Genomic DNA, 26,356 nt, shown 5'->3' with positions numbered 1-26,356 from the left:
TGAAGACTAGGGTGACTGTAAAACATCAATATTTTATAAAACTCTTCTTTTCTTGTTCCAAAATTTCTGCCAAATTATACTTAAATGAAGTCTTCTGAGGAAAAAGCCTGTAAGAGTTCTTTACTATAAATACATTTTTGTGATTTTAAGAAGAATGGGGTATTTATAATGGATTGAACCAGAGCTTCTCTGCTCTGTGTTATCTTTATAATGTTTGCCATAAAGTGCTTCCAGGCGACATCTTGACTTCTGTAATTTTTTTCTTCCTTTTCGTTGGTGCCTGGAACAGATTATTGTGGGTTATAACATTTTAAAACATTTAAGTAATCCATTTGAAAGCAGGAAAAGGAGCACACCATTGATATGAAATTGCACTGACTTTCCAGAAAAGATTTTATCACAGAACTTCCAGTTTCTTACTCTAGGGAGAATGTTGCATAGTTTGATTTCTGAAATAAAATATATTTTTAAAGCACTGTCTTTTTAAGGGAAAATAACGTGTACATTTTGTGGAAGAATTTTACCACCAGGAAAAAAAAAGTTTTAGGGTTAGTTCAGTGTATTCTGAAGTTAAACCTAAGTTAAAACCAGGTATTTGAAAGAATTATTCTATGATTTTAATAGATGTGCGTCTTCTTGCAATAGAAGTGGGTATATTTGATCAGTGCTTAGTGGGGAAATAATTTTTATTTCTGTTATTCACTCACAGGTTCTGTTTTTCACAGTTCTACTAACAGGGAGTAACTGCTGTAATAGTTCGGAGTGGTTTTGATTTTTGATAACTGGGAGGTTGTGTTGCTTCATTAGCTGTAGAAGGCATGAACATGCATTAACTTTAATATAACTGTGATTTAGAGCACAGATTTCCAATTTGAACCAGGGATAATCCAAAAATCAAGTGAAGCATTTTACAGTACTTTTTTAGTGCATGTAATAGCTAAAAAATAAATTTTTAAATCACAGAATCTAGAAATACTGCAAATATTAATTTCATGGTTAGGATTTACAGTGTTCATGAGAAATGCTGAAATTGGTAATACACTGTTGGTCTCAAATATTTCGATACTTTTGAGATAGATCCTGCTTCTCAACACCTCTGTGTACATCTGACACCAGTACTGCAAAGATGGCTAAACATGTGGAGTTTACAAAACATTTTGCTTTTCTATTAAAATTAGGACCTTAAAATAAACGCAATATGTAAAGGCTGACTCGTCAGCAGAGCACTTGTTCCACCCAGCAGTGGGAGGTGCAGGGGGATGCCGTGGCTTTTTCTGCCACAGCCTCATGGGGGACAAGTTGCTTCCCTTCTCCGGGCATTGATTTCAGGAAAAGTTGTAAAGGAAGAAAACTGATGTTATAAAATGTGTTGGTGTCAGATAAGGAAGTTGTGTTACTTGAGAATTGGCTCTAATTATTGTCATTGAGCACTCAAAAATCTCATTCATGAAGTTGTGAAACGAATTTTTTAAACAAAGAGCAAGCCAGAATGGTCTTGACATCTTGGAGAATATAACAAGAATAATATTATTTCTCTAGAAATTAACGTAAAGCATTCATCCTCGTTTATATTTTGTATCTTGTGGATTAGTTTAAATTGTCTTGTGGTTTTAATCTAGATTTAAAATAGCTAGGGATTTCCACATTTGGTTAACACTTATAATGTATATATACAGTGAAATTATGTTTTGACTTCCTGCTCTTCTCATCATTTTTTCGCCCTGTCCTCATGAGAGCAGACTGAAAATTCATCTCTCTTGGCTTTGTTAAATTCCATTTGTGTTTGGGTATATTGTTGAGATGAACTTTTTCCTAGAGCAGAAATGACTGATCATAGTCCAGTCTGCATAGTCTAGAAAGACAGTTGTCTCATTTATTTCCTGAAAAACTGAAACCCTTTGTGAATGAGCAAATGGAACGTATTATGTTATACAACTGGAATAAATTATATCTTTTTCCTTCTCCAGTCATAAGGATTTGTAAAATTAATTTATGTTTAAAACACTTAACTGCTAGAGTTTGGTGTATTCTGATTAGTATACAATGGTATTGAAAAGGGTTCTTGTCACAGCTTTGTGCTGGGATAAATCTGCTGATTTGCAGCAGTTAGAAAGTGTTTATAGTTGTATAAGGGAAAGCAAACAAACAAACAAACCAGGGGGAAATCAGTTGTTTTCCTTAATAAGCAGGTCTTTTAAATGCACCTAGGTAACATTTTAAATGCACCTAGGTAGTATTAACTTTATTTATTTATTTATTTTAGTTTTTAAATCACACTATTTTCAGTTCATGGATATTTATTTACAACAGTTTACAAAGAGTAACCAAGTTAGTTCAGTGAAACCATATGTAGAAAGGTTATTCTGCAGAACTTTTAGCAAAACTTTCTTAGAAACTTAAAGTTTTGATGGAATTTGCATGTATTCACCCTGACAGAGATGTACCTATGTGTAGTTTGTTGGAGGCAGACCTGTATAGGCATCTTGCTTCAACACTGACGTTTTACGTACCGATAATCCATAAAGCAATAAATAATGTGGATAAATAGTTTTGACAGTATAGGGATTTTATCCAAGTGCATTTTCTAAACTGTTTTTTTTTTTTTTGTACATGTGATTTCATTTTTATTTCTTAAATGTAGCCATAAAAATTTAAAAACAGATAATCTTACAACACGTTCTGCTTGAAATCAGAGTTTAATTCACAGGTTTATTCTTTCAGTAACATAATATAAAATATTATGTTTGAATTTCAAGTAAGATATTGCTCATGAAAAGAAGTTGCAGTGACTGGGGGAAGTTCCTGAGGGGTGGAAGAAAACAAATGCCGCTTCTGCCTTCAAACAGGACAAGAAGGAGGATCCAGGGAGTGACAGACCAGCCAGCCTGACCTTGATCCCTGGGGAGGTGATGGAGCAAATCATCCTGGAAAACATTTCTGAACTTCTAAGTACAAGAAAGTGATTCAGAGCTGTCAGCATGGATTTACAAAGGGGAAATCATGCTTCAGCAACCTGGTCGTCTTGTGTGGTGAAGTAACTGGTTTGGTGGATGAGACGGGAGAGCAGTGAATATCATTTAGCTTCACTGTAGGAAGGTTTTGACACTGCTGCATAGCATCCTCATGCACACACTGTTGAAGTAGATAAATGGTCAGGGAGGAAGCTGAAGCGCCGCTATCAAAGGTTGGTATAAGCAGCATGCAGTCTGTCTGGAGGCCAGTCACTAGTGGTGTACCTCAAGGGTTAATCCTCAAGACATGGTTTAGTGGGTGACGTTGGTGGTAGGGGGATGGATGGACCAGATGATCTTGGAGGGCTTTTCCAACCGTAATGGTTCTGTGATTCTATGATTCTAAGTGCAGCAAAGGGCAGCTAATATGATTAAAGGACAGGAGCACCTCTCCCATGAGGAGCAACCGAGAGAGCTGGGACTGCTCAGCCTGGAGAAGGTTCAGATGGGTCTTACCAATATCTGTAAGTAACTGATGGATGGAGTCAAGAAGACAGAGCCAGGCTTGTCTCAGTGCTGCCCAGTGCAAGGACAAGAAGCAAGGAGCACAAACTGAAATACAGGAAATCCCACCTAAACATAAGGAAAAAACTTTTTCACTATGAGGGTGGTCAAACGTGGGAACGGGCTGTGTGTAGACTCCATCCTTGGAGATACTCAAAACCCAAGTGGACACAGCAGCCTTTTCTGAGCAGTGGGACTGGGTTGGGTGATCTCCACGTGTCCCTCCCAACCTCAACTGTTCTGTGATTCACGGAGTAGCAGTGGTACTGTGCTATCTTTTCCTCCACCCTACTTTTCAGTCCTGCAACACAGTCACCTTCCAGGTATGAGCGTGAATTTATCATGGCAAAAATTAGATGGAAATTTCTTACTGCATGTATTGTAGAGTATTTAAAGAAATGTGAGCAAAAGTTGCCCTTTTTGGAGAGGGAAGTTTAGCTGTTGTTTTTATTGTTGATGCTGTTTCCACATGTTATTAAAACAATTTTAGTGTCAGCTAAGTACATGACTCAGGAGGTTCATGCTTAAAGAAAACACTTTACTGAGTCAAGACAAAGCGACCTCCCATGGAGCTGGGAGTCTTTAGCATCTCTGAAACTCATTCCCAGAGGATTTCATGTTATTCTTGATTTATGGGGGTGTCACTGAGGACAGGGCTTCTCTTTTTGTGAGAAAAATCTGTCTTTTCATGCAGCAAGCTGTTAGACATTGTTAATCCTGCTGTCTGGCAGACCTTACCATTTAAAAACTCGTGGTGTAAACAAGATACTTCCATCTTCAGGTAAATAAAATTGTTCTTCCAAAGGTCTTACCTTGTTTAGGTCTTACCTCGGTGGGACAATGGACTTGATTGATGTCTTTAGATGTTGCTTTCCAACAAGGTAGTTTAGAAGTATCTGTAGTTAACACTGTTAATTATTAATATTTTTTCAATAAGCTCAAAATAAAAATTAATTGCTAACTCTTTTCCTGTTGTTAGAATGTTAGTAATTATATGCATCAATGAAACTTACTTCAGACTCCGAATATGGCTTTCGGTGTATTTAAGGAGCTCCAACAACCATCTGTTGGTTGCAGGTGACGTACCATCACAGAATGTGCTCATATCTCATTTTAAAGTATTTTAAGTCACATAATGACAATTTCTTTTTGTGTACTTGTCTGACATCACAAGACCTGCGGTTCTTGGCTGAGCTTAGTTTTCAGTGTTTCCAGTGGTGAAACTTCTGTTCCTTCTGAGATTGTTAGAGGATTTTAACTCTTGTTTTCAGACGTTTTCCTTCTAATTTCCTCTAAATGTTCCTTTTCTAAATTTTGTCCGTTTACTTGATCTTATGCCTTTTTGAGTAGTTAAATGATGTTATGTAATGTTTCTCTTCTTCATGTTTATGCTCTTCCAATATCTGCAGACATCATCAAGGCCTAATTTTATACTGAAAAAAAAAACACCAAAACAAAACAAAACAACCAAAAAAAAAAAACCACAATTGTAGTTAACATATGTTACTTCCTGTGCTTTCTTTCCTCACTGCCATATACATACAAGTTTTGGAAAGGGTGTTTTGCTTAAGCAACTAGGCTAAGTTCCTTTTAGTAAAATTTGGTATGGGACCATAGTTGGGCAGAGAAAGGTGTTAAAAAATGGAGGACTTTTACTGGAACTAACTTCAGGCATTGAATTTAGTGCCTGAAGTACAGGCACTTCTGTTCATATGCACATCTTTTCCATCAACTGTATAGGAAATTTAGGCTTTTAACTGTTTTGTTCTGAGATATCTTACCAACCTTAACAATGTAAAAATCTGCAGTAGTTTATAAAGCAAATCCATGCAGTTTGTCATTGAGGAAGTACCCAGATTTAGACAATGGAGAGTCTTCCCAAGTCTTAAAGTTCATGTTTAATTTTTTTAATATATATGAATATATGCAATTATATGTGTTTTTATATATATTTATATATACATAGATCTTATTGTTTAAATGTACTCTGTCGAGGACTGCATGAAACTGTGGACTGTAGGCCCTGTTGCATCATGCAGTAATTGTGGACATAAGAAGAACTATATAGATTTAGGTAGGTTAATTTTGAGAGGCAGCATGATTTAAAGGTGGCACTTGGGTCTTCACATTAGAGAACAAGGCTAGTGAACTCATCTCTTCTTGGTTTTTATGATGGTCTGGTTGCATCCTAAAAAGAGTAGAGTTGCATGGAGTAGCTCAGTGCAGCCTAGGCTGGGGGACCTTAATGTTTGCCCTTGTAGATCATCAGTTAGGACAAGGAAGAGGGCTATCCTGGACTATAATGGTCTCTTGTAATAGTCTGCTTTTTTCAGCTGTCCTTTCTCTGAATACGTAAAAAATCTGTATGCTTTATCTTTATGCAATTTGGGACTTTAATTAGTTAGTACCTTTCTGTAATGGGTATAATGCAACCTCTTCAAAAGTTTACACCAGCTCTGCATTAGGGAGAAGTTGTGTTTTCCAGTTTCAGTGTAGACTTTGCTTGATTATAAAGCATACGGACTGCACAAAATGAAGTCCATGGTATAGCACAAATCAGCATTTCTGGTTTCCTCTTCACATCTGGGACAACTTCCCTAAGTACTGAGAGCAGATTCAGCATCTGAAAATCTGAGCTCACGTCCTACGGTGGTAAACTCTCCGTACAAGTCAAAAGTCATGGAAAAATGAACCTCTCTCCCACTTGATTCTCTTCTCCTGGTAGACCAACTGGCTGGTTGTTGTAATTCTCCCAGCCATATCTCAGTACATGCAGTGTAGGTTTGCCTCAAATCTTGCCCAGTGTGGTTTATCTGCTGTTTATCTCAGTGGGGTTGCAACGTGCACAGCAATTGGCATTAAGGAGCTCTGGAGCCATGACTGTGTAAAGTGCAGGCAGATTATTTAGAAGTTGTAACATAAGCTTTTTAAAATGACTGTTGGGTGATTACTGATGCATCAGACAGCAAAATATGCTTTTTTACTCCCCAAGAATTGCTTCTTGCAAAATGCTAACATTTTCTTCCAAGTTTACCAATGAAGGTCTTGACAGAAAAAATTAAAAAAAAAAAAAAAAAAAAGGAAAATAACCTTTATTTTTGTGATATATGTATTGGAATTATTGTAGCTTTTGAATGCTTGTTTTTATAGTAATGTATATGTGATTTTTCTAAACTTTATAGATAAAGTTAACACAGTGAAAACTTGCGGTTTGACTTCTTATCTCAAACACTTTTTAAATCCTGGTAAAGAACTACATTCTATGTGACGTGAAACCTATGTAAACCTGATTTCATTAATTCAAGCATATAAATGTATTAACTATGAACTCTGATTGGAGTTAAGATTCCCTTTCATTTTTAAATGGGCTTTGATGGAAGTTACCTGATGAGCAGATAAACATATAAATAGACGTGGAATTGCTTGAGTAGTTATTCTAATGCATTTTCAGGTACCACTGGTAGACCGTGCTGGTTAATTAACAGAATTCAAGGCTTTAATTGGTTCTTTTTTTCTTAAGCTAAAGCAATATGCAAGCAAGCTTATTTATTTTTTAGATGAATATCCTTATACTAAGTTCACTGATGGTATTATGAAGGAATGATGCCTATAAAACAATGATCTGTCATATCATCTCCATTATGTAATGTATTTTAACATAAATGCTTTCGAGACTACAGTTGAATGTCTATTATTCTCTTCTTACCTTATTGTTTACACCTCTTTCCCCTACTGCAATCATCTTTTTTCTTTGGCACTTTCTTCCTCCCCGATTTTGTTCCTTCTTCCCTCTTCCACTCTGTACAATGTGTCCTCCTGTGCGTGTCTAATCAATTTTCCACTTTTGTGCTAGACATCTCTTTCCTTTCACACTCTGATTCTTCCTAATTTGTTCAACAGCAGACGTGGCAAACAAAAGGGAGAAAGAAGTGCTCACAATTCTTGCTTTTTTTTCTGTGATATCTCTTGCAATGATAGGCTTATTCCTATGCTCCCAAAAAAGGAACCTGTAGTTTCCCAATTTTCTGTCATCGTAGGGACCAGACCTCAATATTTTTATCTTTGTCTTTAGAGTTAGCCTCTCATGGCACCAAGCAGAATTACTTCAACATATAGTATTACTGATTTTCCAAAGTTTGTTATTACTTATTTATAGTGACTTGTAATCTCTCTCCTTCTGGTATTTTAATTGCTGGAAGTTTTCTGGATGCTTTTATGCTCAGTACTGCAAAACTGATTCTCATTGCCACCACCTGACCATCAGGTCTGTAATAATTGATATATTTAGGAGGACACTTGCTTTACAGTATGAAAGCATCTCTGAAAATGAATATGCTATGTATTCCAGATGCATTCCAGCCAAGCACCTGACAGAGATTTACTGTGTATTCTTACAACACTAAGGAGATGTTGAGTCCAGATATTATCCAGTCCAAATATGTTCTTCTTCTGTGATTTTATGGAATCCTTTTCTGTTTTTAGATTTGTAACAGCGAATTAGTTAGCTCTATATGTAGTGAGCACTTATATCTTGATCATGTTCTGCTTGGTTGATTAGTTAAAAAATGCAGGGTGGGAATTGGCTTGCTGACTGACACACCCCAGTTCAGCAGCCTGCAGAGTAGTTGTCTATGTGTGAGTTCCATCTGTAGGTTCCCGTTCTGCATCAGCCTGAGGTGAACACCTTCCAAGCTCCTTTGATATTTATTGAATTTTAATTGATGATGCTCTCTCAGTAGTATATTTTTTCTGTGTGTTTCTCTATGGGCAAATACTTCACAGACACACCTATTCTGAATCTGGTTCTTCAGCACACGCGCCCTAAATTAGGAATTGCCAAATTCAGTAGCCTCAAATGCAGTCATTCAATAGTGGAGATTCTGTCTTCAGTCACAGAAACACACATACAAACGGGTCTCTCAGTCAACCCCCAGGCTCCCCAGTCTGCCCAGAAGCTGGCCTGGACTCCTTGGTCCCCCCAACAGACCCTCTGGTCTCTCTGGTATCCAGCCCAGATTTATGATATGTGGACAGACTGGGCATGTCCAGTGCACTGACTGGCAGCTCATTTAAAACAGCGCCTTTTATCCCCTTCTGCCTATACTCCTCTGTTTTTCCACACTTGTTCCTCCGCAAATTACCTTGATCCCTCCCTTTTTGCTGCCTATAGTCCTTCCCCTAAACATCCCATAACCAGTCTTGTGTAATTCTGAGGTGCTCTTTCCCTGATGAACCTCCAGTCCCTGTAGGTAGTAACCCCCCTCAGTCTGCAAGATGCTCTGGAGAGCTGCCTCTGCTCTGTGTCACCCCTGGACCATGGGGCTGAGGGTCTTCTGGGCCATCCCTGCGAGGCATCGAGGCAAGGGCTTGCTTCTCTGATCAGGTTATTGAGGGTCTTCCACTGTTCCTTAGTGCTTCAGCGTTTGTGGAGACGAGCCTTTCAGCATGTAACCTCACATCCTACTTCAGCAATAGGCATCCACAGAATCATAGAATGTCCCAAGTTGGAAGGGACTCACAAGGATCATCAAGTCCAACTCTTGGCTCCACATAGCACAACCCAAAACCAGACCCTATGTCTGAGAGTGTTGTTCAATTGCTTCTTGAACTCCTGCAGCTCGGTGCCATGACCACTGCCCTGGGAAGCCTGTCCCAGTGCCCGACCATCTCTGGGTGCAGAACATTTCCCTAACACCTAGCCTGACCCTCCCCTGTCCCAGCTCCATGCCGTTCCCTTGGGTCCTGTCGCTGTCCCCAGAGAGCAGAGCTCAGCGCCTGCCCCTCCGCTCCCCTCGCGAGGGAGCTGCAGGCCGCCATGAGGCCTCCCCTCAGCCAGCTCTGCTGTAGGCTGAACAATCCAAGTCACTTCAGCTGCTTCTCATACATCTTGCCCTCTAGACCCTTCACCATCTTTGTGGCCCTCCTTTGGATGCTCTTTAACAGTTTTATGTCCTTTTTATACTGTAGTGCCCAAAACTGCACACAGTACTTGAGGTGAGGCCTCACAAGCGCAGAGCAGGACAATCATTTCCCTCAAATGACTAGCAATTTAATTCTATGATTCTATGAACTGTATTAAAAACAAAACAAAACAAAACAACAACAACAACAACAATAAACTCCTTAGCTTCTTACTCTAAGAAGATGAGAAAGGGCAACAGAAAGAATTGAAGACACACACAAAAATAAATCACGGCTTAAAGGTTTACTCAAAGTGTAATTCTATCACCTTCTGATTAATTTTCACCATTTCCCACTCATATGTTTGATGAATTTGGGAGTGGAACTGGGTAAAAAAATGTTTATTTGGTCTTTCCAGGGAATAAGAATGATTCTCAGGTCTATGATGGGCACAGTGGGTGAATCTCTGAAGCTCTCCTCTCTAACTCGAACTAGGAAATCGGGAAAGAGAAATGATTATTTCTTCTATTGTTTCTGCACCTGAGAAATCAGTTATATTAGTTTTGTAGTGGTGAAGTTCCTTGCTTCTCCTAACTATATCGTGTCTTATATTTCATTAACTGGTCTTTCAGGGTCTGCTCATCACAGATTCCACATGCTGGGGAGGTCTACGTACCAATTTGTACCTCTTTGGTTTTCTCAGGAATATTTTTTCTATTGCTTCTTTCCTTCCCGTCTCACTGTAGTAGGAAAAAAGTTTTTGTGCTAGGTAGATGGATAGACACAAACCACTCTTGCAGCAGATGGAAAATAAATGTTATGGAATATAAGTGTATCAATGGGAAGCAACAGAAGTGGGGTATTTTTGGGAAACAATGTTGATGAATCAGGCTGGCAGGCAGCAACAAATAAATACCTCTGTGCTGCAGAAGGGTATGTCCTATGTGAGATTTTCAGGTGCATAAAAAAATGAAGTCTGGAGGGGCCATCCCTGCTGCTGCAATTCCTGTCAAGTAGAAACAGAAAAGGAAAATTTGTTAGGGACTTATAGAAAAGAAAAAAAAATGCATATTTCCCAGCAGTCTACCTCAGTGCTTTTATCCTTTTCCTAGGTTAGATTCATCAAATTTATCCAAGGTGGTAAATTCCACATGAGTTGGGGCAGCTTTGTTATGGTATGAACTCAATAGAAGTCCCAGTAAAGGAAACTATTTATTCTAGCTTAGTGCACTCCCAGCCACCCTGGTTATACTTCCTTTCTGGCCAGTATAGCTTTTCAAGTCTGTGGAGGATGGGAGATTGCAGCAGCTTTCTGTCTCCACGGTCTACTCTCCTGGTGGTCTGGCCACCTGGAGAGCTCTGCATCAGGGTTTTTGAAGCAAGTCTGTGCTGTGCCTGGCCCGATACCTTTGCAAGCTTTTAAAACCCCAAGAAATGTAGCAAAGAAAATGCTTTATCTACTTCTGTAGCTGCCCAAGATTTTGAGGTTCTTGCGATGGACGTCTCTGTACCATGAGTAGATGTTGTGTCTTACCATGTGCCAAGTATATAAATATATATATATATACACATGTGCGTGTGTTTACACATAGTATGCCATGATATTCCATTTAGTGGGTTAAACATTTAGCCCTTTTGATGCGCCTGGAAACATCATTACAGGAACTTAAATAAATTAGAAATAAAAGCTAAAAGTAAACAACAAAAGAGCTGCAGCAGTCTTTCCTTTCTCCATGCTACTATTTTAATACTTTTGTGAAAACATGTAAAAATGTTTTTTTAGAACAGACAAACCTTTGAAATTGGATCATCTAAGAAAGCTTCAATTTAATGTATGACATGCATAATGGATAGATGCTTCTATTGTCAGGACAGTCTTCCATATCGATTTACCGTTTTGATGAACTGCTAATGTATTTTACTATATTTCCTCTTCAGTATTTACCTGTGGAGAAACAGCTCTTTTCTATTTTCAACAGAATTTGTATATGATTCATAGGAAGACTTATATTTCAAGCAAAGGGAAAGTTCTTTTAAGGACTGTCTGACAAACAAACCATTAAAAAACAAAGCAAATGTGAAATGAAATTCATAAGTTATATTAAAATATCAACTTTAGTTTCAGTCCCCAGAAGCAAGGGCACCAAATTTTGGTTTCCTTTTTTACCTTTTTTTAAGGATTTTCCTTTGGTTCTTAATGTACCTCGTGTTCTGTAATTTGGCAAAAATCTGAGCTCCTGATTCTTCACTCAATGTTTATTCTGCTATGGAGAAATACAATGAGAAATGTAGGGACAAAACCAGAAGAGTTTACTACTTTACTGTTTGTGCATTAGCAATTACCTCCATATTGCATTATTTCCAGTAACAGAAGGTGTTAAAAAATCCTTTGTGTTTTGTATTTTAAGATTACCCTATAAACATGTTAGAAGCTAGAGCTGATGGCAAGAAACATATCAAATGCTTTGCAAATTTAATTATCATCTTTGCAATTTTTTTAGCATCTAGAAAATCCAGTATCCTTTAAAAAAAAGAAAAGAACAAAAAAATCAGTAAGCAGCTGTGAGGAGGTGTAGTGGTTTTTGCTTTTTGCTGAGAACACGTCTAGATTTCAGCATCTAGATTTCTGCATGTGGGAAAGGAATTGGCAGACGTTACATGGGAAAACAGTGAAGGCAAACTGAGATACAAATAGGTTCTGAAGTCAGAAAGAAAAAGAATGGAACAGAGATGGAGAGAAAGTAGGTGCACCTGGAACTTGATTTTCAACTTGATTTTCTATGTAAACAAGTAGTGCATTTTGTTATATCTCTTTTCTTTGTGTTCCAGTGTAGAATTTCAGCATCAACTCTAACATCTCCTTTGCATCAGAATGGAGCAAAGAGATTTGGTGTCAGTCTCCTCTTAGATCAATATTTTGTATCTTGATTGAATCTCTTCTACTTTTCATGCCATGTTTGGAGCTGACAGTTACCTCTGAGAGAGAAATGCAGACAGGGAATGTATCTCAGTGTAGAATAAATTACATCCTCAAAATAAAATCCTCAAAAATATTTTTGTCTTTGCACTTTGTTATTTTCCGAAAAAGAAAACCAGAAAACCTTTCATTTGCATATGTGAAATTATTGCTAATAAATCTATGAACAAAAGTAATTGATGTTCAAGATCATAATGCTGGCAACCAGGCATTTACCACTCTCTGACATATATATTTTTTGGTTTGCATTTTAAGTTTTAGAAAGAAAAAGAAACAATTTAAAAATATTAAAGAATAAGTGAGAATGAACAACATATTATGGTGGTGGTGGCTGATTTCAGTTTGTTCTTGTATGCATGGTGTGACTAGAAAAAAACATTTTTTTTTCTGGCAATTTACATATGCACCACTCTTAAAAATGAAATACTTAGGCTTTATCATTTATGAGCAATTGTTTTAAATCTGTGAGTTTTTTCATATTATTTTACATTCCAGTGTAATATGGTAATAAATATTTCTACTTTTATATGTATTTCCTATATAATATACAGGTATTTGCAGTTTATAAAATATTTAATAGGATCTGGTCTGCTGTTCTGTGCTTGTAGTCCTAGGAAGTGTCAGACATTATAATTCATGTACGTGTGCACTCCTGCATAACAGAGAAGAAAATTTTTGAGTTGTCCTGATTTTAGAGATGTTGTACAACACATTATAAAACATGAGCATCTCTTTAAATTGCTGATAGTCTAAACAAGAGACAAATGATAGTGAACAAAGATAGAGCGTAATTTTCTCCACCTACGACTAGTGTAGAACAGTAGGGTATGCTTAGATGTTGCCTGAGTGCTCGTGTTATGCTCTTAGAGATGTCAAGGTGAAATTGAATATCATTAAAATTTCAAAAGGTGTGTGAGGAATACTGGATATCATTTCATTATTAGATAAAGGGAAAAAAATGCTGCTGTGTACCTCTTTAACTACTGTGATTCCATAGTAAAAAATAAGTTGTTTGTAGGTAAAGAATTTTTTTTTTATTTCACTGTAGGAGAAAGAATGTATCTGTAAGAAAATAATTGATATAACCAATCACCCAGGAATATTTTAATCTTATAAATAAAATTAAACTATTTTAATAAGAAACTGCAATGTTACTTTTGGCCTGCAGCATTTCAGTTACAGTGAATATATTTTCCTACATAAGTTTTCTAATTTTAAAAGCTCATTTTTGGGTGGAAAGAGAGCAGATTTTTTTTTAGAAATGCCCTGGGGCAATATTTGAAATCAGCAAGTGGTCTTTCACTGCTATACTGATGTAAGACTGGAATAGCTTTTTTATTTAGATATTCATGGAATGATAAGGTATTTTCAGTGAGCCCTAGTTGGGCCCCATTGCAACCACTTTGGAATTAACAGCTTTAAGTTTTAAAAATAATTTAGCCAAAAGTCAGATACAGAGAGACTGGATATAGAGCAACCAGTCAGCCCTGAGAATGATTAATGACTTGGGTCTCATGAGTGCCTTTGATTTCTGGAGACATCCATTGTTGGAATAATTTTATTTCAAAAATATTGTGCCTGCTGGAGTCCACTTAGACACCAGATCTGAGCTGGTTTGTTCTGATCAAGAGATCCAGCTTTTAGGAAAGCTGTGATGTGCAGGTGTCCAAGCAGCTGCAGACCATCACTGTTCTGCCTCCCATCACTGGCAGGTTGCTCTGGTCCTTCGTTCAGAAGCAGAAGGACAACATTTAATGTTTACTATGAGAATGCTTGAATTAGTTTTTAATTCTGTTCATCACAACAGGGAAAAATGTGTTCTTTTTTATGTTAGTAAAAGAACTGAAATAAGAGAAAGTGAAGGATTTTGGTGTTCTTGAATCCTCTATCATATACAAAAATGGCTGAGAAGGCAAAACTAGACTTACTCTCTTAGAGCATCCTTCTTTAGTAACTAGCATGGTTGATACATTAACAAACTTTTTCAAGGTTTTGTGTAGCTTAAAAAAAATTGTTAAAAGTGTCAAGGTACAAAGAACCATAGCTAGAAAGCTTAAATACCCCATATCCACTACGTGGCACTGAACTGAAAACATAGGGGTTTGGAAGCGAAGAATAAATAGTAGCCAGCTAAAACAAATAACGTCTTTTTGTGCCTTATGTGATGAAGGGAAAACTGCATAGAATAAGAGCCCTTTTCCTTCTAGTTTGCAGTTCAACTACCCAGATGATGGTGTCTGCTTAGGGAGGAGTGGACAGCTCTCCAGACTCACTGACCTTGAATGGTTAGGAGGGAACTTTGGTTGTCCAAATGTAGCCATCTACAAGTCATTTTGGACACTAAAAGACCTTCACTGGGTCATCAACCGCCTCTCTGAGGGGGTGCAGCTACAAGTAATAAATCTGCAAGTCCAGATGTCCTGGACATTTCAATTTAAGTGCCCTGGATCTGAACCTGAAGCACACCATCCACACTGAAGATGAATGGTTTTGTAGGACTTTGGGGGCACTGTATGGGAAAAGCACAGGCTCTGGAGTGAGACAGAAGGCTTTCTGCAGTACCTACAGTCTTTACCAAAAAGCTGGTAATGGCAATGGCCACTACCCATCTTAGAGCAAAAGAGCTACCCCAGCTCTAGCTGAGTGACTAGCAGAGAAGGCAGGTGTAGAGAGCAAGTTCTGTTATTTCTTGGTGAAGATAGTCTTACAAAAAGCTTGTCATCACAATTTCTCATTTTATGATCCGTATTCCAATTGCTTTGCCTTTTGTTTGTGATACTGTATGAACACTATCATCTCTTCATGACCTCCTGTCATTTAATCTTGCAAGGCAGGCTGTTAAGAGCCTCTCATATTATTATGTAAAAAATGTTTACCCTCGATTCTAGTAGTTCTTTCCTTATCTTGTCACTAACATTTAGATTTGGGATAAAATACCTGATAATGTTTTACCTTTTAACATTGTTATTTGGTAATTTTGTAGGTGAAAGGGGATGCAAATATAGGCTGCTAGTAGAACCCGTGCTACAGCTTTGCCTACTCCCGGTTTTTTTATACATTTTCCTTAACGAACTGGATTTTCCTCCTTTCTCCTCTAGTTTTCAGCTTTTTTCATTGTGTACTTTCAAATACATTCTTGCAGCTCTTTTGTTGCTACAATCAGATTACTCACTTTGATTTATATTCCTTGCAACACAGGCAATGATCCATTTCCATATGGTATACAGGTGTATTAAGCTTGTTGTTCTTATTCAGATGTTTTTTATTTTGAGACCACCTACTTTGTTTCTATTTAACTCATTTTCATAACCTTACAATACATTTATTTCTTTCAGGTTTTCCTTAGGAGATGCTCGCAGGCCGCTCCACGAGTCTGCAATATTGGTGGAAGATATTGTCCACACTCAGCTGATAAATCTGGTAAGAACATAACTGCTACAATAGTCTCTGCTCTAAAACTCCTTGGAAAAACATAAAATTTTAATGATCAAATGACTAATAACAGATTGTTCTGGTTTTAGAAGCAAATAAAATGCAGAAACTGGGGGTGATGTTCTGTCTACGATAATCTGAAGAAGCTACTCCTAGGCTTGCAGATAGAGAGGGCACGCTTTGATTATGGTTATACACTGTATTTCTCTGATATCTGCAAACCCACCTAACACTGGGAATAAAGCTGATGTATTTTTATTCTGTAAAAAATACTTCAAGTTCTTAAGAAAAGCCTACATTGTCATCTCAAGATTTCTTTGGTAATTTTTATGTTTTAGTATTTATTTTAATGTATTATTATTTGCTTAATATTTATGTTTAAATATTTTTGCTATTGAATGTTTTGATTTCTGTCAAAAATAATTTGTAAGTAGTAAATATTTTTCTTTACTGAAAGCCAATGGAAGTGTTGTATAAATAATCTAAAATTACTGAAAAAAAAAAAGTGGAAGAAAAATAAGGTAGTTTTGAACCTGTCAGTAATAGTAAATCTAAAATCATGGTTTTTAATTTAGGATCAAAAGCATTTTCTGAGAAATGAACGTTAGCATTTTACACTGTGGCACGAATCTGCTGTCTGACATTGTGTGCATAATGGTGTGCTCCTTTGTGTCACCTGCAGCTTGGGAAGTGTAACGATGTTGGGTTTCTTCTTATAGTGTTTCTTCAAATGAAATTACCAGTATGTATGAGTTGGTATTCACGTTGTATGGAACTAATGTATGCAAATAATGCTAATAGATATTGTAACTAGTATTTATATTTGATGATTCTTTGGATCAGCTGGAGTGTTGAGCCACGAGTTCCTAGATGTTTTCTTTATAACGAGCTCCTTCAACAATCAGACAGGTTTTTTAAATTTCAAGGTAGGTTTGTTAACAACATTAACGAGACGTATAAACTTTTGTAAACTGAGAAAATTCAGAATGGGGCAGACCACAGACAGAGGCGATTATAAATAAACCTCTCCCTGACCACTCTTTGCCTGCAGGCAGGTGCTTTCCTTCAGCTTTGCACTTAATCCAGCAGCCGTTTGGTGGCTTCCTGCGTTGCAGCAGACACTTCGGGGGCCCTTCCAGCTCTGTGTAGCTGCTTTGTGTTCATAGCTCCGCAGCCCAGCAGTGCATATCCCTTTCCCTGCATCACCCAGCATCTTTGTGCTGTGGATCCTTTCTTGTTATGCTCCTCTCCCTCTGCCTGGTCCTGCCCTGAAAAGGGGAAGGAACAACCTCTCCCCCTCTCCGCAGGTTTCCCACTGGTTAAGCATGCTGCTCCAGGGCAGATATCTGGATTTTTTTATCCTAGCTATAATGACCAAATAATAAATTATGAAAACCGATGGCTGTGGCTTTGCTCTTCCTTTAGCAATAATGTGGTGAAGCATCTGCGCTTTTACCTTCCACCAAGGCTCAGCAGAACTTTACAGCGAGATGTGCATTTTGAGGAAATGCAACCTGCAGCCATGTGGTCTTCGCACTTAAATCAACGCCGGGCAGTTACTGCGGGAATGCCCATGACCCAGGGTTAACCCTGAGCATGGCGTAGGAGCATGTAGGATTTCCTGACAGAAGGAAGAATGGGAACAGAGCGGCAGATAAACAGCTTTTCTAACCTTTCACCTCCGAGCCCAAGACAGCACTTTGTTTCTGAGGAAGTGAAAGTATCTTTAATAGCTCATTGTTTTGACCTCTGACATTCGCATGCCGGAACTCTTAAATCATGGGCTTTTTACATACTCCGGACTTCTGATAGGGATTTTTGCACATTTGGCATCCTTTATAACTGCACATCCTTGTTGAGCTGTTCCGGTGTGTTTATACCGAATTTTCACTTAAAGGTCCGTGTTGGTGTGGGTATATACAGCACTAGAAAAAAAGCTAGTTTTGTAATTGAATCTGGCTGCAGATGGAAATTTATTGCTTACTGCCTAGTTTTTACCATATCATTCATGTTAATGGACTACATAGTTCTCATTATGTAATTTAATGACTTCTTCTCAAAATTCATGTCCATTTTGTCATTCATAATACATGTATAAGGCTAAACTGTAGAAATTACTTTTATGCCTGAAGTAAAGCTGGCACGTTGCACACATCTTTCATAGTAAACACTTGTAAGAAGAGAGCATACTTGTTGATTAAGTCCAGATTTGAGCTTCTGAATTCAAAAATAAGTTGCCAGCTTGATTACCTTTGATTGGTTGACTTTTGATATCTCTGAGGTTTATAGTTCTAGCTTCCTATTTTCAAATTCGATCTGATCTCTATTAAATCAGGGGCCAATTTGGACAGATTTATATGGTCACTATTTCAACCCATTATATACTTTATGAAGTTCGGCTGCTATAGCAGATGACTGCACTAACAAGTCAAATTCTTGAAAAGCAGACTTCTCTTAGTCTGCATCACGTTTTATGATCAATCTTTTTCTGTTTTGAACAATATGTAATAGGTTGTACACGGCTTTACGTAAGTTAAATTCTGCTAGAATTATATAGCACTGCATAGAGGGAAATGAGCATCTCCAGAGGGTGATTCACATCATCCTAAATTTAGTTTCTGCATTAGATGAGATGAATCACCTCTTGAGGAATTTATTTCCTCAGCTGTCTAATAAAGGGATCCTTTAGCGGTTGTCTGGGGTTTGAATATCTTGGAGATAGGCATAAATGTTGAGAGATTAATTGCATCTAATTTGCGTCAGAATACTAAAATGAGTTTGAATTTCTTTGCATATATTTTAGTTATGCAAATAGCAAAACTTTGATTATATCAAGCAATATAAAAACAAAAACCCAGTAGAATGAAAAAGGTCTGTACATATTTTGTTCAGGCATAATTTCACACAATGAATTTAAGTTTTAGTTCAAACTCAAGTAATTGTTCAATAACTGATATGTATGTATTTATAGATGCCTTAATATTAACCCTTAAACTATATTTATATGTGCTAAGACTAGAGTTTCCAATCAAAGTTATAATGTCCTTTATGGATAGGTGCAAGTAGTACATGTCTTTGTTGCAAAGCAAATTATGCCTACAAAAAAGGGTTCAACAGGGAATTGAAAAAGATATTAATCAGCAGGGGACAAGTCCTTAAACAATTTACCATTCAAAGTGGAACAAGCTCTTTTAGTTGCACATTGTATTGTCCTTTTTCATTTTGGTAAAGTTGGTTTAAAAAAAAAAGAAATTCTTAAGAATTCCTCTTTAACTATGTATTGTATGAAAGCTGGGCTGAATCAATGGAAAATGTAGTAATATTATACTGCTATTAAAAACTAAAGTTATCTCATCCCCTCATGCTAGGGTCATAGCTCCATGGTGGTGCTTCAGATGTCCTGTTTGAAGGCTTATGGACAATAAGATGATGATGTGCTACATAAAGCAAAGGCTGTTAAGGAGTTATCTGCCTTGTGATGGGAGCATACTAGCTGGGTATTTATTATCAGTCAACTACCAGCAGTTAATTCTCTAGACATGCTGACTGTGGTAGTAGTACTACAGAAACCTGCCTTCACAGAATTCAGTTTAGCACTAGATCTGAATTTCAGTCCATTATGTTTTGTTTCTGACATATTGGATGCCTTCTGAGAAGAGAGTAGATTTGTTTTCCCCCGTGGAAGACATTTTAGCAGTAGCAAAGAGTTCACTAAAGGGACATGAAAAATTACACATATACACACCAAAAAATATAAATGTGCTTATCAACTGCAGAACTCAGAAGTCCCAAGTACTGCTAAGTAACCTTATCTATCCATGAAAGACTGCCACAGCACATTGCAGCAGCCTTGGACTACATCCTTTAAATGTTTTCTCCACTGGAATTCTTTGTAAACTGTGATAAGTCATCACTGAGACTGTCATGAATGACAGAATTCATGTTAATGGAGCTGTGATTTACTCCCTGTCAGCTGAAGTGTGTCTGCTAGGAGAAGGACTGATCTCTTCAACTGATGTCAAATGATTTAAGTCAAACCTACTCAGCTGGCTTTTTAGAATGCAATAGTGTCAACTTAAAGGGACTTCAGTTGCCCCAAATCATGTTGTACATGATATCTGTTTGTTGTTGTTGTTTTTTCTCCTATCTTTTGTCCTTGTCTCCCTGTGGAAGACTTTGATTTCATATAACTTGTACTGCTATCTAATAATTACTAATATTCCACTCCTGCTTCCTTTTGAATTTGTTTTAGCTTTCATGTTATATATATTCATATATGAGCACTGCATATAGACACAGGTCACTTTTATTTTTTTCAGATTTATTACTCTTGAAAATTAATTGCCTTTTACACAGGCAGTGTACTTGATTGAGAATCAGTCCTTTGGTCTGTACCGAAGCACAGAATACAAGTTAGCAGGTGGATAATTGATGCTGGGAGACAGATTTTTTTAAGCCCCTGGCAGTAATTCATGGATGGAACGCCTACAGTGAGTTGCAGAGATTCAACAGAACATCAAGTCCTTAGTAAGTTGTTTTTTATAGTAGGGTCTTAAAGATCAAGTAGTCATTTACCACAACTGGAAAAAGGGAAGGTGAAAATGCAGAGCAAGTATAAGGATGGGTTTAGTGATATGAAACGTGAAGTGCTGTAACATGATTGGTGTGAATTTTGTGATCTCAAAGGGCCAAACCTTTTCTGCACAAATATGATGTGCTGTCTTTCCTTCCCAGCTTGAGTGCTGCCTCCCTTAAACATTTTTTTTAGAAAGGAGGAAGAGGGAAAACACCTTCACTTGCCTGTCCAGAGAAAAAGGCACTAGCAGTGTGAGAGAGAAGTAGGAAACAATGAGGTTTTAAACAGAAACGAGGAAAGGTATTTTTTTCTTCTTTATGTCATACTCCTACAACTTTTATTAAAAACCTGAATTGCACTCATTATTCATTTGCAAACTGGATTTTAATCACTCAGCCTCTGTGCTGTTCTCAGATCATATAGTTTCAGGTTTGTTTACTGTTTTTTTGAGCTGTTACACTTGTAACCTTATATGTGTAATTGTAGAATTTCTGACATTCCTTTTTAAAAAGAAAGAATTGAAAACAGCGCATTCATTAGCAGCAATTGCCCACTGATATAAACAAGCAGTGTGAAGCACTGTTCACTCTTGATCACAAAGTTATATGCAACTGTCACTTATGCCACCCCAGTAACGGGAAAGGTCCTTGTTTTATGAGTCTGTTTTAAAACAGTAATAAAGTTTCCTGTGCAGGACATTAATTAGAGGGGTTATCAAAATAAGACAAACTAATATAATTTGTGATTGTACAAAATAAAGGAAGTTGAGGGTACCGTAGGGACCTAATGAATCACAGGATGGAAACAATCTTCTGGCTAACTAAACATTCAGACTTTGTACTAAGTCATAGGGTGTATATACAACTCAGCAAACCGGAACACGCTGTGTGTTTACATGAATGGGATAAAGGAGTTCACATAAGCCATCTGGGAAAAATCCTTCCACCATTCATTCTTCTCCTACTGTAGAGTAAATTAAACAACATACATGCATTTGCAGCAAACACATGGCACACCTGCCCTGGAAGAAATCAAACTGGAAGTCTGTAATACAAAAAATTCCCCGAGTGCCAGCAATGTGCCTTTGTTAGTACTTCTCACGTGTGATGGAAAAGAGAAGGGACTTTATCTCTAGTAAGTAGTTTTTAATTGTTATGTGTGCATTTACATCCTTTAAATGTGGTTATCATTTACATTATGGTAGTGCATTGGTAGGAATATAAATTTTTTCTTTTCTGTTGTAAATTGCATCTTTCACGTTAATTGCTGTGGCCGCAATTCCCAAACTTGATTTTGGAAGTTTTGTATTGTTTAATTTTTTGAAAGATTTTTGCATGGCTAAAAACAATGGCTCCTTTAAAAAAAAAAAAAAAAAAAAAACACGTTCAATTTACAGACTAGTAGAATAGGTTTTGTAGTTCTGAGTATACATTTTTTCCATAAGATTTAAAAAAATTGAATAGACTCAACCTATTCGCTGCCATTCTAGAGATCAAATACTCTTACTGTTGTACCAAACAGGCTCTGTGGGAATGTGTCATTTGAAGGTGAGGAAGGCACTGGTTTAGAAGGGCCCACATTCAGGCACAAGACTGTTTTCTCAATTTCTTGTTAAAAATATATATTTTTTTCCTTTTCTACTTCTTGATTGGTAGGACTTGGTTTTAGTTTACTTGAGAAAATGGGCAGTATTTCATTTTTAATATATTAAGGTATCAGAAAATAGCTCTAAAGGACATATTTTACAGAAATTATGAATTGTAAATGATTAACTTTTTACTGACTTCTTATGAAAACTTGTTCTTTCTTCATCAATAATGTACACGAAAAGCAGTGTCCTGAGTTTTCTAGTTAACATTAGCTGTTGCTTGTTCACCTTATTCAGATATATTTATTCTAAGGCATAGAATCTACTTCATTTAATAATTTTATTTTCTTTCCCCAGAAAAGAGTTGAGATGCTACTTTTAGGAATTTCCACATTCCACCAAGCCAAACAGTAGAGGGCAAATTTGGAGCTACTCCTCTAGGACAGTCACTACAAGTTCAGGAAGCTGTTGAAAAAGAAAGAATAAATACATTAATATAGCAGGAACTGCTTAGTACCAGAGGCATAGCAAGCTTGCTTTTGAGCAGAGATCTTTGTTGTACTTCAGGAGCAAATACACAGTTGGGAATAGTCTAGGAGTCCCAATCTGTGGTTCTGCACTCTATGCCTTTTCTTAGGATGAGAGCACTTGATCAGATATTTTCTTTCCCATAAGTCTTTCTTCCCCATAGTTGACATAATAGACAGAACTGCTTTTTACCTGGTGATGCGGAGCTGCGGCTCAGCATCTGGGATGGATCTCACTGATCTAAAGAGTGGAGCCTAAGACTCAAATCATTTATCCAATGTTGTTCTTCCAGCTGTGTGAAGCTGTCAGAATTTTTTAAATGTTTAGCCTGCATTCACTTTCAGGAAAACTAAGCTGTGAAGTGGTATAAATCATTATATATTTGTTTTTAGCTGTATGTTCATATTGTGGTACAATGTGTTCTTAGGGTAGTCAGAACCATCTTAACTCTTATAGTCATAACTCTTGTTATGACTATAAAGTACTTTTTCTACAAAGCAGCCACTGTATTTATTTGGTGCATATGATGCACCTGTTCTGATCCTGAGTCTGTGTTGTATAGTCTTCATGCCTTATTTATTTCAGAAGATAGCATGGGCATTGTAAATGAGGAAACAGATTTCAGGAAGGGAAAATATGGTTTCTTTTGAGCATTTTGATATTTATTTATTTTTTGGTCCCAAAGTACAGATAATGCCTCTACTTTTCACTTGGAGGCTGAGAAGATGTTAACATCTGTGAAAGACTAAGGTACTAATATTAAGAATCCTATAGAAAAAAAAAAGGAAAAAAAAAAACAGAAGGAAATGAATAATTATGTTCACATAATTGTAGCCATATGTTCAATAATGAAGAGAAAAAAAAAGCAAACTGTTGACTAGATTGAATGGAAAAAGCAATTTGATCAATGGTTAAAGATCATCTTATAGTGCTTATAAAATAAAAAGAATGAAGGTAGTGCAGGCAGCCACAATCCTGGTGTTTCCTGATTTTCTGTATCAGTCTTTGGGCCTTTGATACCAATCACATAGATTTATGTGTTGTTCATATATAGGCATCTATATGTCTCTATAAGCAGGTCTGCTTTTTACATCCCTAACACAATGGATTCCTATTTAGGCTGTTTAGCAAGAGGAACTAAATATGTAAGACATTTCACTCATGGGTCTTTGGAATCAATTGCGTTCCTAGATGTGTATGTACTCAATTACCTTGGCTTCTGGGGCTTTTATGAATAACCTGATAAGCTGATCCCAGACTGAGTTTCCAAAATACAAATAGATCTATTTAATTTTTATATATGTTAGGAGTATAGTATAGATTGATAGCTGTCAAAATTTTGGCTGAGTAAGTAAGCAGTAGATTGTTATTACACAATATGATGTACTCTGTTAAATCAATGTTTTGTCAATGGTTTTGCTCTGATTTAACATGCTTTTGCCAAGAGTATTTTTGACACGGACTAAAAAAATGTCTCAAATCATTTAGCTGTTTCTGGATTGGAATGAAGGAGCAATCTTTCTGTCCGTGGAAAAATCCTAATTATGTCCCAAGTTTCAGAAGTCAAACAGAAAACTGATATTCAGGGTTTCTTTCTTCCCTTTACTTGGTATAGGTATATTTTATATATGTGATATAAAATGAATATTGTATGAACCTGTAAAATCTATACAAGGACCCACCTCATCTCGTCTTCCAATTCTGGCGACAGTTAGTGTGAAACTCTAAATGAAAAGAATCTGAAATTTATCAGTAGTCTTAATACGTGAGTATTTGAGTAGGAAGATGGACCTCAGGTTAATTTTGAAAAGCGTCTGTGCATCTTTGAAATCTGCTTCAGAGTCAAATAAGCAAGGGATTTTTACTACTATATTTATCATTTTGCTTGTTTTATTTCAAATAGTTGTCCAAATATGTTAACTGTCAGTGATAGGATGGTAACATTCCTTGTGCTTTTCCGTAGCGATCCTGAGCGGATTCATCTGAACAAATAGAGGCAAACAAATGTATGTATCTGTACCTGAGATAATCACAAGAAATTATCTTTTTTGTCAGGGGAGATACATCAGCACTTCCAGGATGTGATGATGTGAGTTCAAAAAGCATTTGGACAACGCTGTCAGACACACGGTCTGATTTTTTGGGTAGTCCTTTGGGGACCCAGAGTTGGACTCAGTGATACTTGTGGGTCCCTTCCAACTCAGGATATTCTATGATTCCTCTCCTAATGTGATTTAACATTCAGCCATCCATATAAAATCTGCATTTTTGAAGTGATGTGACTTTGATGACTTCCACCACCTTTATGACAGCACTGTCTCTATTGTTTGTTTTTTTGTTCTTCATTGATTTTTTCAAACAAAACTGAAAACTTAAGGTTGCAAATGGCACAAACTGATTTGTGGATGTCTGTGGCAGAAGAAGAGTAGTGTTAAATTCTGCATGGTCTCTAAATGTAACTTATAGAATGTAAAGGTCATCTCAGAGTGTTTAACAGAGCAAATTCATTGTAGTTTTTAAATCACCTTATCTGATTTCAAGCAAACCTGATAGTTTCAGAATAACTTTTTTTAGGAAGATTGGCTTGTTAACAGTGTTATGCAGTTACAAGGAAATGTGGTCACAGCTGGTTCTGGTTTCTTAGCTAATCCACCTGATTGGAAACAACAGGTTTTTGATATTTTTCCATTTCTTACACTGACACCTAGTGTTCAGAGTTCTTGAGTTTTCTAATACTGCACTTTGTTATTAATAGATAACAGCTAATACTGATGTTCTGCACCTTTGTCAAAATCCTCCGCTTCTGTTGGTCTTAAAAAGAAAACAAGAATTAAAGGCAAAGGTGTTACCAAGGATCGAAAAATTTTTACTTTGGAATGACAAATAGTACGGCACTATTGGAAAATTTGGCAAAAGCTATTTTACTTCCTGAAGTGCTGCAAATTTGTTTTCTTAATATTTCAGAGCTTTAGTTTTGACAAATACAACTCCTTTGTGTCTGTAAGTGTCACTGGCCAACAAAAACAGCGATAACAGCAGAAACCGTTAGATCAGTATTATTTATTTAATTGTGGGGGATATCAAACGCGTTTTATTTCTGTGTTCTTTTATCTTCAAGCCACTAGTTCAACCTGATAGCAGTATTGATGGCAGCACAGTCCTTGAGTGGACAGAAAAGGCGTTATACACAAAAACTAGCACAAACAATCTTTTCTTATCTCAGACTTGCTGCAAATAAATGCAGAAATCAAAGTATGCATTGTAACCCATTCCTGACAGAGGTGACATCTGACAGAGTAAAATGTATGCTTTACCTCCCATACCTGTGATTTTACTATGTGTTAACTGAATATTTTGTCATATAAGGTGGAGCGTATGAATTTTGTGTAGCTGTATCTAAAAGTATAAAGGAATGTTTAAGCTTTATTGATGGGTTCTACAGAAAAGTGAAGAATATTCAGGTGGAGAAAATGCATTGTAAGCTTATCCTTGATCCTTGATTTTAGTACTTTACATTTTTCTTTTCATGACTTTTCCTGTAAGTGAACCAAAACCCCACCTTTCTGCACCAAAGCATAAGTATTTTAAATTTGCTCACATTCACTATGTTGCCTTCTCAGGAAACCAGGCGGCAGTGACAATTCACCAAATACCCACCTAGACAATGGCCTCCTTTTGAGGAAACAGTTGATTCTTACCCAATTCCCTAGCAGGTCTGAATGTGGCCATAAAAAGATTCCCTTTATATAAACTTTGGTAAACTTTATTCTCCAGATTTCGCTGTTTTAGGCTGAAGCTTTCCCTCCAGGGATGTCGTCTTTCTTCTAGACCTATCAACT

The 26,356-nt window shown here is 36.9% G+C and overlaps 1 protein-coding gene across 3 annotated transcripts in view; it reads left to right on the top strand.

Moving 5' to 3' along the window:
• SUPT3H (SPT3 homolog, SAGA and STAGA complex component) overlaps positions 1-26,356 on the top strand; it is a 279,344-nt gene that overhangs the window by 125,011 nt on the left and 127,977 nt on the right. For all 3 annotated transcript variants that reach the window (XM_050710007.1, XM_050710009.1, XM_050710008.1), the window contains one exon: positions 15,729-15,813. In XM_050710007.1, coding sequence (XP_050565964.1) covers positions 15,729-15,813 — 85 coding nt within the window. The remainder of the gene's footprint in view (positions 1-15,728; positions 15,814-26,356) is intronic.

Source organism: Cygnus atratus, chromosome 3, assembly GCF_013377495.2.
Source record: "Cygnus atratus isolate AKBS03 ecotype Queensland, Australia chromosome 3, CAtr_DNAZoo_HiC_assembly, whole genome shotgun sequence".
Classification (NCBI taxonomy): domain Eukaryota; kingdom Metazoa; phylum Chordata; class Aves; order Anseriformes; family Anatidae; genus Cygnus; species Cygnus atratus.
The sequence above is the reverse complement of the archived record's forward strand: the minus strand, read 5'-3'. Positions and strand labels throughout refer to the sequence as shown.